The sequence below is a fragment of the Stigmatopora nigra genome, chromosome 5, assembly GCF_051989575.1.
Source record: "Stigmatopora nigra isolate UIUO_SnigA chromosome 5, RoL_Snig_1.1, whole genome shotgun sequence".
Lineage (NCBI taxonomy): Eukaryota > Metazoa > Chordata > Actinopteri > Syngnathiformes > Syngnathidae > Stigmatopora > Stigmatopora nigra.
The window spans coordinates 5469267-5482620 of NC_135512.1; the positions used below are offsets into that span (position 1 = coordinate 5469267).

Below are 13354 nucleotides of genomic sequence, written 5' to 3' on the forward strand. Positions count from 1 at the left end.
AAAGACCGGCGACCAAACGTCCGAGCACCGCATTTTACTTACCGAATATATACATTTTTATTATTTTATTGTTTTTACAGACTAAAGGCCTGCCAAGTGTACATGTTTTTACATTGTATTTTTTTATCATTATTCATAGACAGATCACAATAGATTTTGCTATTGATATTTTAGAAATGTATATATATTAATTCTCAATTTTTATATTTTGTCCCAAGGCTGATTAAGTAATTGTGAACCCAGCCGTTCCCGGGCACAGTAGGAGTAAGGAAGGGCAACGTTGGGATACTCACATTTGATTGGCTAAAATATTGAGGGCATTGAGTACACAATTACACGCACATTACACATCAGAAATAAGTGAAATTGTGGGTATTTTTCCATTTTTCAAACAAGTGATAACGGTCTGATCTCTTCCTATCAACAGTGACATCTCAAGTTGTAATTTATAATAGAGTTCATGATTGGTTTAGAAAAAGTTTGATTGGTATTTTTGTTGCATCTTCTGATTTGATTTCCGTTCGTCTGGCTCGTCACATGCTGTTTTGCATTCATAGTGTTTTTTTAGGGTAAGTGGCCAACAAGGGAGTTAGCCGTGTACCTCGGCCTGTCTATTATCAAGACCAATATTGACATTTTCATCTCCTTTGAGCTTTCTGGAAAACATAATTTGTTTCAATCCTTCACGTTGTAAAGATGTTGATCTACGAGCTTGTTCTTTACAAATGCATAGCTGCTCTATTCCCTTGTCATTGTTGACTTCAAATGAATTGTAATTCACAAACTTTATGAGGTGACATCTTGGAATATGGAAATGTCAATCATTTCACTTGGATGCTGAATTTAAAAATACCCTCATAGGAATGTGCATTTCCCTGCACAGACTTTTGTTTTTAATCAAAAAAATAATAAACGTGGCAAAAAAGTTGAACAAATGTACTTGTTCAAGTCGCTCATTAAAAGAAATGCTAACAGAAAGTGTCAAAATATTATAAATGGCCAAAAATGGTAAAACACTAAAGATGTGGAAACAAAAAAAGTCAGCAGAACTGCAGATATTTGCAATTTTTTTTGCTTTCATGGACACTGGTGATCCAATTACTCGTCACGTCTGCTGAATTTTCCTTTTAATGAAGTAAAAAAGGGGCTGTACATTTGATACCAAATGTCTTCTTCTGGTGGATATATACTGTAGTAAGCAAACTAGATGTGAAGCACAATGTGCTTTTAAAACTCAAGGTTGTTCTCATCCGTCCTTGGAAAGAACTGTGGGTGATTACAACATTGAGAGAAGCTGTTGTGTCAGTCGTTGTAGGAGTCTATTTTATATATTGTCAATACTTTATACAGAAACGAAGCTTATCGTTACGAGCGTCATTCAGTTTTAGCATCGCTTCTCCGAAAAGTGATGGTGAAACTGAATAAAGAGTCCTAATGTTATGAGAAATAAGAGATTGAAGTCAATGTTCCCTCTAATTTTTCATGTAAAACATGCTGAAAAACACGAAAAACATAAGAGTGGACAGAGCTACTACCACTGGCTACCACGTAAACGGTGCCATCATGGGGAATAGTGGTAAAAAAAAAGAAAAATTGGATTTTATTTACTGCACGCCATATGATTGCTGATGCGCAGAGAAGACGAGGGTAGTGCGCAATTGTGCACGTGCGCAGCTTAGAGGGAACATTGGTAGTAGTAGTAATCCTCCAATTTTAGTAGTAGTATTTCACGTGAACCGGCAATTGTTCGGGATATGCGATTTTCAATTTTTGGTGAGGTACAGATCGGTGTGAACGCAAAACAGTACTATACCTCGGTAGCAGTAGGCGTCGAACAAGGCCGTGGTCTCGGGAAAGCCTGTCCGATTGCGGTTGCTGTACACCGTCCGCACGCCAGGCTCGTCGCCACCGCAATTCTTCCGCGGCACGTTGATGGGATAGCGCACGCTTCCGTCAGCCAGCCATCCCGGGTCGCATCGATCCAGGCCGGCCTGCCAGGCCAAGTAGAGCTGGCCCACCGTGGCCAACTGAGCCCCCAGCGAATGGCAATGTGTGGAAGCCGTGGCTAGATTGAGCTTCTCATTCACTGTGGAGTGAAACACTTGACCTGTCAAGGAAAAACAAATCAGGTCAAGTACCTCTGCCCCAAAACCCCCATCTTGGCCCAATTGCTTACCTTGTAGCCCATTGGCAAAGCAGTACACATCAAAAAGCTCGTCCGGGAACCTATCGCCATAGTTACGGATACCGGGGGAGTCGTCGCGATCGCCATAGCAACCGGGCCGAGGAGACTGGATGGGATACCTGCAGAGCACAGCGAGAGATGGCTGAATAAAACTCAGTCTGTAGAAGCAAAATTGGTCCACTAAAGCCTAATATTTCATTGTCTATTGGCTAAAAACAACATCTGGAACAAACAGTTATTGAAGTAATAACATATAAAGAGACTTAATATTTATTCTGAGCAGTTGTTTTTGTAGTTTTGGATCACCTGACAATTAATTTGAGTGAATCTTTCTTTCTCCACAATGAAAGTCATCCAGTTAATTAATAATTAAGGAAATGTGGATAAGCAAACTAAGAGAATGGATGATGGTTAATGAAATGAGTAAGAATTATTTTATTATTCAAAAAGCAATTTCACTTGACTTGCTTGCACATTTTTACAACCTGTCCAATTTAAAAATCAATTGTACACCCTTATACTATAGGGTTTAAATCTAGGGATTAACTTCTTCATGGATGGATGGCTGGATGATCATATTTTCTGTCCTGACATCACTAGTAACCATCTCAAGATTGGCCAGTCAATACTACTTTGATTTGAATTCTTCTTCTGCAGAGTTTTTTTATAGCTTGCAATTTTCGGTATGAATGTCCCCTTCCATTGATTTCATTTGACATTCATTATCCCCTTAGCTGTAATCATATTTTATTTCAAAATTATCCTTTGAAAGAAAATAAAAATTCCCTGCAGGGTGAAAAAAAAACCCTCTCCCAATAGTGTAATAAATTGCAATCATGCCATTCATAACATGTCACAAAATGCTCAAAGCAATTAGAAACAACACGTTGTTCCCTTTAGTGTTCAGTAATTGCACATCCATCTTTGTTGGTGATTGTTTTCGAAACGCAATTCATACTCTGGGGAGGAGGAGGAGGAGGAGCCGTGAAGTCAGTGAGAGGTTAAAAGCTTCAGAAATTCCTTCAATGCCTTTGTGATCCATATACTGCCATTGATTTGACCTTTTTTGTACATTACCGTATTTTCACGACTATAAGGCGCACTGCATTATAAGGCGCACCCTCAATGAATGACATTTTTCCCATATATAAGGCGCACTTTTTTAGGATTTTTTGTTTTTATTCTGCGTGGAAGCCACTATTGGTTAAAGTACTATTGTTTATTCAATATATTTTATTGCATTTATCAGTGTCAGTACAGATTTTGTTGTTTTCCAGCCTTTGGAATCCCTAAAGCAAATCTAAAAATGGTGTCAGTCACCTGCACAATATATTTTCCGACAATACAGGTGCTCCATGTTTACGGACATTTTTGAACATCTCTTCCCATTGACGACATTTGCGCCTCCTAACACGACTAGGCAGATATTTACATTTCAATTACACTTAGCTATGGTCGCCAAGGAGACTAACTGACTGTTGCCCTGCTGGTAGGATGTTTATTTTTTTATTTGTTTGTTTCTTTTTTCTTTATTTTTTGCTTTTTCTGCCCTCCCCCCTTCTCCCTAAGTTTCCACTGGGGACCCAGTTAATTGGTCTATACTGAGTGGAGCCTCAAAGTGAACATCATCCAAGTGTCCAATTAATAGTGAATCTGCCATTGATTCTTTAGCTCAAGGGGGCTAGGAGGAGAAGAGACCCCAACTAAATGTTCGGTGTTCTGGCATGACAACATTGTGTTCAGTATTCCACTTTCTAGTCTTTTCATCCCCCCCAAACCATTGAAGCAACAAAAACGAAAAAGTCACGTAGCAAGCTCCTCACCGTACGGTTTGGTCCGACAGCCAGCCGGCATCGCAATTCTCGTAGCCGTCGGCAAAGGCGGCCTGCAGTTGACCCGCCGTGGCGATGACCGCAGAGTTCTCGGCGCACACCCTCTTGGCGTCGGCGAAGGACAGGGCGTAACGGTCAGGGGGAGCACGGTAATGAAAAACCACGCCTGGAGCACAGTGAGATGAGAGAATTCAAACTTAAAGCATTAAGATATGAGCGTTTACAAAAAAGTGGGAAAGAAACAAAGTCACGTAGATGTCATCTTCAAGGCCTATTGAGAAATTATTTTTTCCACTTATGAAATGGTTTATAGCAAGGGTGTCTTATTTTTTACCCCTTTCCCCATGATGGCACCATTTGCATTGGCAGCCAGTTGCAGGAGCTCTGTCCACTCTTATGTTTTTCGTGTTTTACAGCATGTTTTATATGAAAAATTAGAGGGAACATTGACATACACCTGCTTATGGCAGGTGTGATACTGGTGTGCCCATAGCGAGCAATGATGATGTCGCTCACACTGGTACTCAGTGCGCTCAGGAAGGTTGTCATTCTGCCCAGACCAACGAAAAACTAGAGGGAACATTGTTCATGATCATATGCTATCCCAATGGATCTTCCCTTAATATCCTCCTGAAACATTCATCTTTGCTTGATCAGTCCTAAAAGCATTTATTTAGCATGTATTTTCCAGGCCTATCGCAATACCTTCTGGCCAAATTTCACCCTGGTACTCAGGGACCTGTCTATTTTTCCTCCCCAATGTGCTAATGAGTGGTTTGCATCATCTCATTTGAACTCTGATGTTGCTAAATTTACTAAATTATTGCTTTGTCTTACATTTGTGCCATTAAGTTCACCGGAAGGTCTTTTCTCCTTCAGGACATGTAGAAACATTTTGCAACAGCTCTAATTGGTTTTCCATCTTTTCTGAATACACAACCAAAGGCCAAACATGTAAAAAAAATGGACTAATATCTCACTTTTCACAGTTGCCAATGATCGGTTGTATTTATTAAATTAAAATTATTTTAGGCTACATTCACAATACTCACTGGACAACTCGACATAACAGTTTGCCCACATATCTATACAAAATTTCCAAAAAGTATGGCATTATACACTCCTTAAAAGGCCATGTTTACTTTCAAAACCACTGCAGAATTCAACAAAATGTCCCAATTTCATTCACATTGCAAGTTTTCGCCAAAAAAACCATTGGACAATAAAATCAGAGTTAACAAAAAGTCCTTATTTGGCTTCAGGCCTTGCAAACACAGTCTTGTTGGCCTCAAACATCCAAAACTCACTCTTAAACCAGATAGTACAGATGGCATTTGCTTATTGCAAATAGGAACATACATAGTAAACCCAAATTCTCTGAGCTTTGAGAAGTAGCAAGCCATATTCCCCTGCTGCTTAAAATGGAAAGCAAATAGCGTTCTACAACCTCCAACATTTACCTGCCACTCACACAGATCTGCTTTAGTGAAAACCGACATGAAACCAGTGCATCTGCTATTTTATCAGGAAGAGTGACACGGATCCATGTGAGATGGAGAGCTAAGTGGCTGCCAGCCCATTAGCACTCAAAGATATAGACACAGTGTCCTTTTGAAGAACCATTGAGGCTGTCCAAAAAAAAAATGATATCCAACGGTGTGGTTGAGTTAGGAAAATGGTGTTCTCAGACATTATCCTATTCTTCAGGGAGGACAACAGCAAATGGCCATTCTAGAGTATATCCTACATATATGCACGATAAGTACTGTATACAGTAGCAGTGCTTTTCCTCTAGAGTAATAAAATACACTCTATATACTGGGCTAGCTCTCATTGGGAATGCAATTTATGTGTGGATGAACACAATTACATTTTCAAGTGGATATTTTAGCCGCTTCAATGGAATCTTTAACATGAAAATGTTCATTCACGAGCTGTTAGGTTCCCTCCAAAGCCAAATTAACTGTAATTTTAAGGCTATTTTAGCATTAATGGCTTAGATCTTTGCATATTTTGTCAAAATGCCTCGTTGCCATTCAATGGCGCAAGCAAAAAATCAAATAAAATTCAAAATGTAAGTCTGTAACAGTCGTCATTAGTCGCACTAACCAAGGAATGCATAATAAAGTCGGGAAAAAAATACTTAAGTTGCATTGGAGTACAAGTTACATTTATGAGTGGCAGTTTTTTCCATCTATGCGAAAACAAGAGGAAAAATAGGGAATAAAAGACAAAATAGGGACCTGTTATTGTAAAATTAACCGTTTTTTGGATAACCACAGCCACATATAAGTCGCAGGCAAACTACAAAATAAAATGCGACTTATATTCCTGTAAATATAATACTTTAATCCAAACTACTACGTACTACTATGGGACATACTAGATTTAGAACAAAATCCATTCACTTGTAAACATTGGTGAATTTTGCAGACAAAAACAAATGATTACTTGAAAAAGAATAATAATAATAATAATAAACAGAGCGATACCGAGAGGGCCTAATTAATTGGTTTCAGCCATCATAGCGCTTTTTTTCAGTGAACATTGACAATTAAAAGCAAAACACTCATTTGTTAAAGTGGTCAATAAGACTAAGCTTGGGGAAAAATACTCTCATCAATGAAGCCACTATTTGGGCCACAGCTGCCAGTTCTCTGGTTAAACCAGTTCGTCCCTCGTGTCACCAGAAGGTACTCCAAACAATCGATAGTGCCACGTCTTAAGAGGCGTACGATTGACTCCACCATACGTGCGCTGAGAAGCAAAGTAGGCGACTTAAAGACTTAAAGACAGAATATCAAAAGGAGGCATGTTATCACTTTGAATGGTCGAGACAAAAATGCATGGACGTTAATAGCTTATTGCTATAGTCAAGCGATATCAATAACTCTTAATGGACGCATTTAAAAAGGCGGCGTTTGAGTGCCGAAGCTTAGCGTGACGGCCAATTAAGACCAAACCCCAGAGACGACAACTGAGTGCTTGCAACATAATTGGCTTCCATTTGAATGCAGCGCTAGCTAATCAACTGTTCGGCAGAATTTGGTGTCAAAGGGGAACATGTTCATATTGCCTTGGTAACGTATATAACTGCTAAGAGCCAGAAGACAGAACAAAATATCGTATTTTCACGACTATAAGGCGCACTTAAAAGCCTTACATTTTCTCCAAAATAGACAGTGCGCCTTATAATACAGTGCGCCTTATAATACAGTGCGCCTTATAATACAGTGCGCCTTATATATGGTAAAAAATGTCATTCATTGAGGGTGCGCCTTATAATGTGGTGCGCCTTATAGTCGTGAAAATGCGGTAGATCCTATTGGAAAATAACATGTTGGCCCTGAGAAAGATGCGGCATTAAATTCTTCAGTCCCTTTTAAAATTATATCTTTTATATCTTATATTTTGTATCTTTTGCTAGGCATGTTAAACATTTTCCAGAGGAATGTTTAATATTACTAATGCTTAGTATTAAATGTAGTAGTAACTACAATGAAAGCATTCAAATGGCACCCAAATCAAATAGTTGCTTGTTTTTAAAAAAAAATTCAAGAAATGGAATTTTTCTAGGCTAAAAAAGATAAGCAAATGTTACCTGAATAATTTCAGAACTGAGTACAAAAAAAAACAACAACAAACACGGTTGGCCTCGATTCAACCTTTTGCAAAAAAGAATTCTAATCTGCTATCCGTACATATTTTTAAAAGGGAGCAAATATAAAAGACAATGATTTAAAAAAAATACTGCTATTTAAACAAAGCCATTATTTTCCGCTACCTTGAAAAAAAACAGCTTTGAATAGCATGCATCCAAATAAAAACATGTAAACAACAACTCCAGCAGTTCGTTTGACATTGCATACATAGATAAGCTATTCATAGATAAGTACATATCTTAAACTTTGGCACAACTTTCTTTGAAAAGCTGAAAATTAACTGCAAAACTTCTGTTTTATATAAACGATCTAAAACCAAAAACACGGTTTATCATATAATATTCAAATATCAAATACTACGATTACAAAGTATAAATTTAAACACAGCACTACATTCCTCCAATGTATTATTAATATTATTAACGATGCTAATATAAAGACAATTTGCTTTTGTGCACATTTTGAATTTTCCAGTGTGGCAGTTGTTAGGAAAATTCCTGTATGATAAAAAAATAGCTGTTACACAAATATGAAATGACACAATGCCCCTCCACCCCATCAAAAAACACTCGTCTCGGTATACATTATTTGACAGAAGTCCGCTTTCCATTTGCTTCAGGTTTCATTCCATGCATGAACATGCTTGGCTCAAGGGAATGATTTTTAATAGCTCGGGGTTGCCTAACGTTTATTTCCCTCATTGTCATGTTACGCGGACCGTAAACAAGCCCGAGTGTAATAGCCGCATTAGTGCGACATGTCATTATTATTCATAGAGGCAGACCTTGGGGGCAAAAGGTGCAGACGCACACAAGCAAAAGACCAAAATGTTAATTTGCAATAATAATTAGTAGAGGCCAAAAAGGGGCATACTTGAATGATTGTTAAATGGTGTAATTACCGCGGACGTCACCGCTCACCACATCATAAAACACGATCCATCATAAAAACAAGCCGTCTCTGTTTAATACTATTGCATTACATTTTATGTTTAAGACAGAGTTGTGATTAAATTGTAAAATCTGTTTTTATAGTAAATCAACTTTTCTCATAATGTTTTACGTCTTTGACATATGGCGCCCTCTCCATAAATTCTGCCTGGCAACAAGGATGTTCTGTTAGTTTATTCTACGTGATGTAAAAACGGTAAATTGTGTTTACGGGTGTAGTTTTCTTTGGATGACACTGACCTGTGACCTCCAGTGGGATGGTGTCTCGCTCATCGTTGATGCCAACCACGACCTCACAGCGGTATAGACCGGAATCGCTAGATCGCAATCCAGTCAGGATCAGACTGGCGTTGTAACGGTTCTTGTTATAGCCAGGTAGAGATACTCGACCCTGGAAGGCCTTCTTTACCTACCATATGAAAAAAATGGATGAGGAGTCCAGATTGAAAACATTTCCACAATTTCTCTTCTACGTTCATCATACCTTGACCACATTGTCTTTAGCCACGAGAACAGACTGCTCCTTCTGTGAGCCATCGGAGCCTCGCTGGCCCCAAACTTTGGTCCACTTGACACGGGGTGGCTCGTTGGATGGGATGGCTCCAGGGCGAAGGGTGAAGATGCATGGGAGCACCACCGTCTTGGATAATTCCTCGTTAATGCCCTGGTGGGTCACCTTATGTATGTTCACCACAGGGTCAGCAATGCCTAAGACCGAGGAATGCATATATAAAGGGTTTAGTCATGGGCTATTTGATTTTCATTTCCAATACATCAATTTACAGCCAAAATGATGCGACTTCCATGCCTTGGTTCATTTATAGGTACTCAAGTAACAATGCTACACCCTGAATTGGTACTTACTAGGTATTTATGGTAGACGTAATGTATGTTTTTCATTGGGAAGTCATGGAAAATGGTGTAATGTTTGTTTGGAAGTAGAAAAATAAGAATGAAATAATGTGTTGCAAAATGTACAATGGAAAATATTGTGAATGCATGAATTTAATACATTTAGACAAGAAGTCGTTGTAATGAGTAATAATATTGGATTTTATAAAGGATTGGATTTTATAAAGTTGTCCTTGTGTGTAAAATGTGTTATTTTATGGGTATTAGTGGTAAACTGAAATATATCAGTGCATTCTGATATGTATTTCAAGTATTTTTGTAGTTCACATTAAAAGCAAATCATACATCAGGAATTATTCATCATTTTTTAATGCTTCCAAATGCCTGGGTGGCTTCCCTTTAGCCATCTTATCAGAAATGTCCTTCTTCTGTAAGGACAAGCATCATTACTATGCTGCAACATTGTCACAAAAAAAGCTGGAGGGGAGGGTGCACAAAGAAACATTAGTAGTGCTTACCTAATGCACAGACTCATGAGAGCAAAAAATAAATAAATAAATGGGAAAAAAAACATCAATAGGGTAAAGAACAGAAGAAAATGCTTCACAGTTGGAGGAGAAAATGAGCCTGTTGCACTTTCAGTTCAATTGACTCTCCTTATACATATACATATAAAGAAAATTGCTCCCTACCATTATATGAAAATATTGAAGCACAAACATAAGGACTCAGAAGATGTTGGAAAACAATGAAAATAGCTCTTATGAAATAGTCGACAGTGTGAAAACAGTGACTTTGCACAGAATTTAACACACAGGGCACATCTTTAGGAGTCTATAACATTGCTGTCATTCTATTTGTTTGGTGACTCTTGAGGATAAGGCACTGATCTTTGTTTACCAGCCACTACCACTTGTGGAACCTTCTTTTTAAACACAACTACTTTCAAAACACATCTTAAAGAATCAACCAAGAAAACTCTAAGTTCGAAAGCAACTCAGAAAACAAAGCCAGGTGTATATTCCCTTCTCAGCCCAGATCCATTTATAACGTTTAATAACTCTGTTAGATTCTTGTCAGCTCTCACCTCACATGCGCACATAACTTTATGGCATGTGGTATAATATTCCAAATGTCACTCATATTCCGCTTATGCAGCAGCAATCTGACCAAAACCCAATAAAATGAACTTTGCAAATTCCCTGTAGAAATTAATAAATGACATGACAGGTGAGAAGGAAAACAAAACCCCAAAAAACAAGTGCTCCTTCCTCAGTTGTGATTAACATAAACTAGCAGGGGTGCTTACCGCTAGTGTTATAAATCTGCATTTAGATGGAAAAGTTATCACCAGCTCTAATCCCTGGAGAGACCGCCGTGTTGCCTCAGTGACAAAAGCCAGAAAAGAGCCCCCATAAAACAAGATGAATAAAGAACTCCTTCAATGCATTTACAGTTTAAATGTTAACGGGAGCTTTATTTTAGGCCTCAAGTTCAAAAGGGTCGTCACCAGTGGCCCGTCTGGTGGCTTGGCCTTGGTTGGGGGGGGTCTCTGGAATTATTAAACGACATGTGGGAGCCATAGCATGTCTTGTGCTTACTCAACGTGAGCACAAATTGCGTTTTAACAGCCGCGGGAGAACAATTACACCTGAGGTCTTGTTATTTTTTTCCCCACCAGTTATTTTCACGCCAGATCAACAGAGTGCTGCTGTTGTGTGAATTATATATCAGCCCCAGACTGTTTTTGTGTCATTGATTGTACAATGTTTTAGTTTCTTTGGTGCTTTGTAAGGAAATGACACTCCATACTATTCAAGAAAAAAAATTGCGGATTGTAGTCATTCTTAATTAAGGTGTAATTTAATGATATGCACATGAAAACACAATTAATAAGCAGTGATAATGGTTCAATTGGCACTGTTTTAAAAACACATCTATGGAAGGAGTTATTAAATTATGATGGCGTTCCTTTCATATGTTGATGACATTACCCGAATTTTAGCTTAAAACAGATACAATTGGTAAAGTTGAAATTTACATCAAATATTTAGGATTTAGATGAATAACAAAAACTGAAAATATTTTATTTGCAACCAAAAGCACAGAACCTGACAACTGTGCACCGTGGATGACACCACAACAGCAAACCACCATACAAGCCCCCACGCCAATTTAGAACCACCAAACAAGCCCCCATGCCGATACGCCAATTTAAAACCGCACTTAATATATCAAAATTGCAACATAAAGCAAACCTCCAACCCCATTTCTTACATTACGGAAGTTGTTAAACTTTAACTATTGGCGTGACCACAAAACTGCATTTGTAGGCGAGCAGGTCAATTTTGCATGACGTTTTAACTTTGGTCAGAACGCATCCTAATTTGGCATCTCTCTCCATTTTAGCATTTCGTTAAGTTTCCTTGCTGTGTCAATGGTCAATCTTTTGGCTGAACCCAAAAAAACAAACATTTGTCATTGGGGCCCTAAAGCTGAAAAACAGCAAAAACAGCAGAGATACTTTTGTTACCCAAATACAAACAACAACTATGCACTAGCTAAGCAGAAACTATGTTGCAGGGTATTTGATGGCACACGACACACTGGTGTCGTAAAGTCCAAACATAGTGGGCGTAGGACATTGTAACTTAAGGACTCGCTGCAGAAAACATGGAGGTAGGGCCTAAAACCAATGCTTATGTTGACTTGCATACAAATACTGTACCGTGTGTGTCCATGACATGAAAAAGGCGCCGTGTTGGAAAGACAAGACCTGAGGCAGCATGCTGTATAATGCATGTTGAAAGAGAGGAGACGTTTGATCAGCGCTCTGTGTCTCGCTACAGTGCATCTGCTTTCATTTTATGTAGACACGAGGCTCTCCAATACACAATGCACCGGTGAACTCGCATGCGTGGGCACTCGTATTGCCCATTGACACGCTCTGTCGGATGGACGTCATGCGGGGCTCCAGTTCACAGAAAAAGCAGTCGTGCTGACAGGAACAATGAAAAAGAAAAACTTGCACTTTACCTCTCCTGACCCGTCAAAGAGGACACATTACCAAGCATCTTTAAGAAAGTTTCAACTTTTAGCAACGGACTGATTAAAGAGTCTGTCTGAAACTCATCCCTGTGTCGAAAAGCACACCAAATGACTCAAAAGGGAGGTTGCTGCCACCGTTAGCGCCATCTAAAGCGAGATGATCAAGTTCTAATCTTGCACGATGAAAAATCCACACTTGAAAATCACAAACATGCATAAACATCCTCGAATGCACCCTTGCCACCTCCTTTGAACTGTGCAAAGAAACATTGAGTCTTAGCGTTACAGTTTCCAGTGGGATTTGCTTTCCACATACTTCATACCGCATACTACTTCAGTTAGTTAACCTTGATTTAAAAAAAAATGAAAAACTCTCTATCCTGGCTAACTGAACCGATTTTGTATTGCATGTGCAGCAAAAGCGGATTACTGTTAATTTTGTGGTTTGTTTTGTCTTGTCGTATAGTTTTCCAGCCCAAAAAGAACAGAGAATGCTTGAGTTGGCATGCATGTTTCCTCTGTTTGTGTCCTACACAGCGTGCGAGGTGGCATAAACCAAACCACCTGGCGCGTGTAACCGCGGGCTTTCCAAGAGTTGTCTTCTCATCACCCCCGCCCCTCCTAGTCCCCGAAACTCGGGAATCCCAACTCGTGGCGCCAATTCTTTTCTTCCTTTAACCAAAAGGCAGAAGCAATATGAGCAAGAAAACCCAAAAACTTTGGAGGCTGCTGAGAGCATCAAGCTGCTTGGGCACATGCCGATAACAGGTAGCGCAAAGAGACTTGCAAATTGCATACATTTTCACTGCCAACTTAAGGTGTGCT

General features: G+C 39.0%; 1 protein-coding gene across 1 annotated transcript in view; it reads right to left on the minus strand.

The window, feature by feature from the left end:
- ncanb (neurocan b) overlaps nt 1-13354 on the minus strand; it is an 88402-nt gene that overhangs the window by 48879 nt on the left and 26169 nt on the right. Inside the window, exons 3-7 of the mRNA XM_077716729.1 lie at nt 9114-9337; nt 8870-9038; nt 4009-4183; nt 2177-2304; nt 1814-2107 (exon numbers count right to left, since the gene is read on the minus strand). Of these exons, the coding sequence (XP_077572855.1) occupies nt 1814-2107; nt 2177-2304; nt 4009-4183; nt 8870-9038; nt 9114-9337 (990 nt within the window). The remainder of the gene's footprint in view (nt 1-1813; nt 2108-2176; nt 2305-4008; nt 4184-8869; nt 9039-9113; nt 9338-13354) is intronic.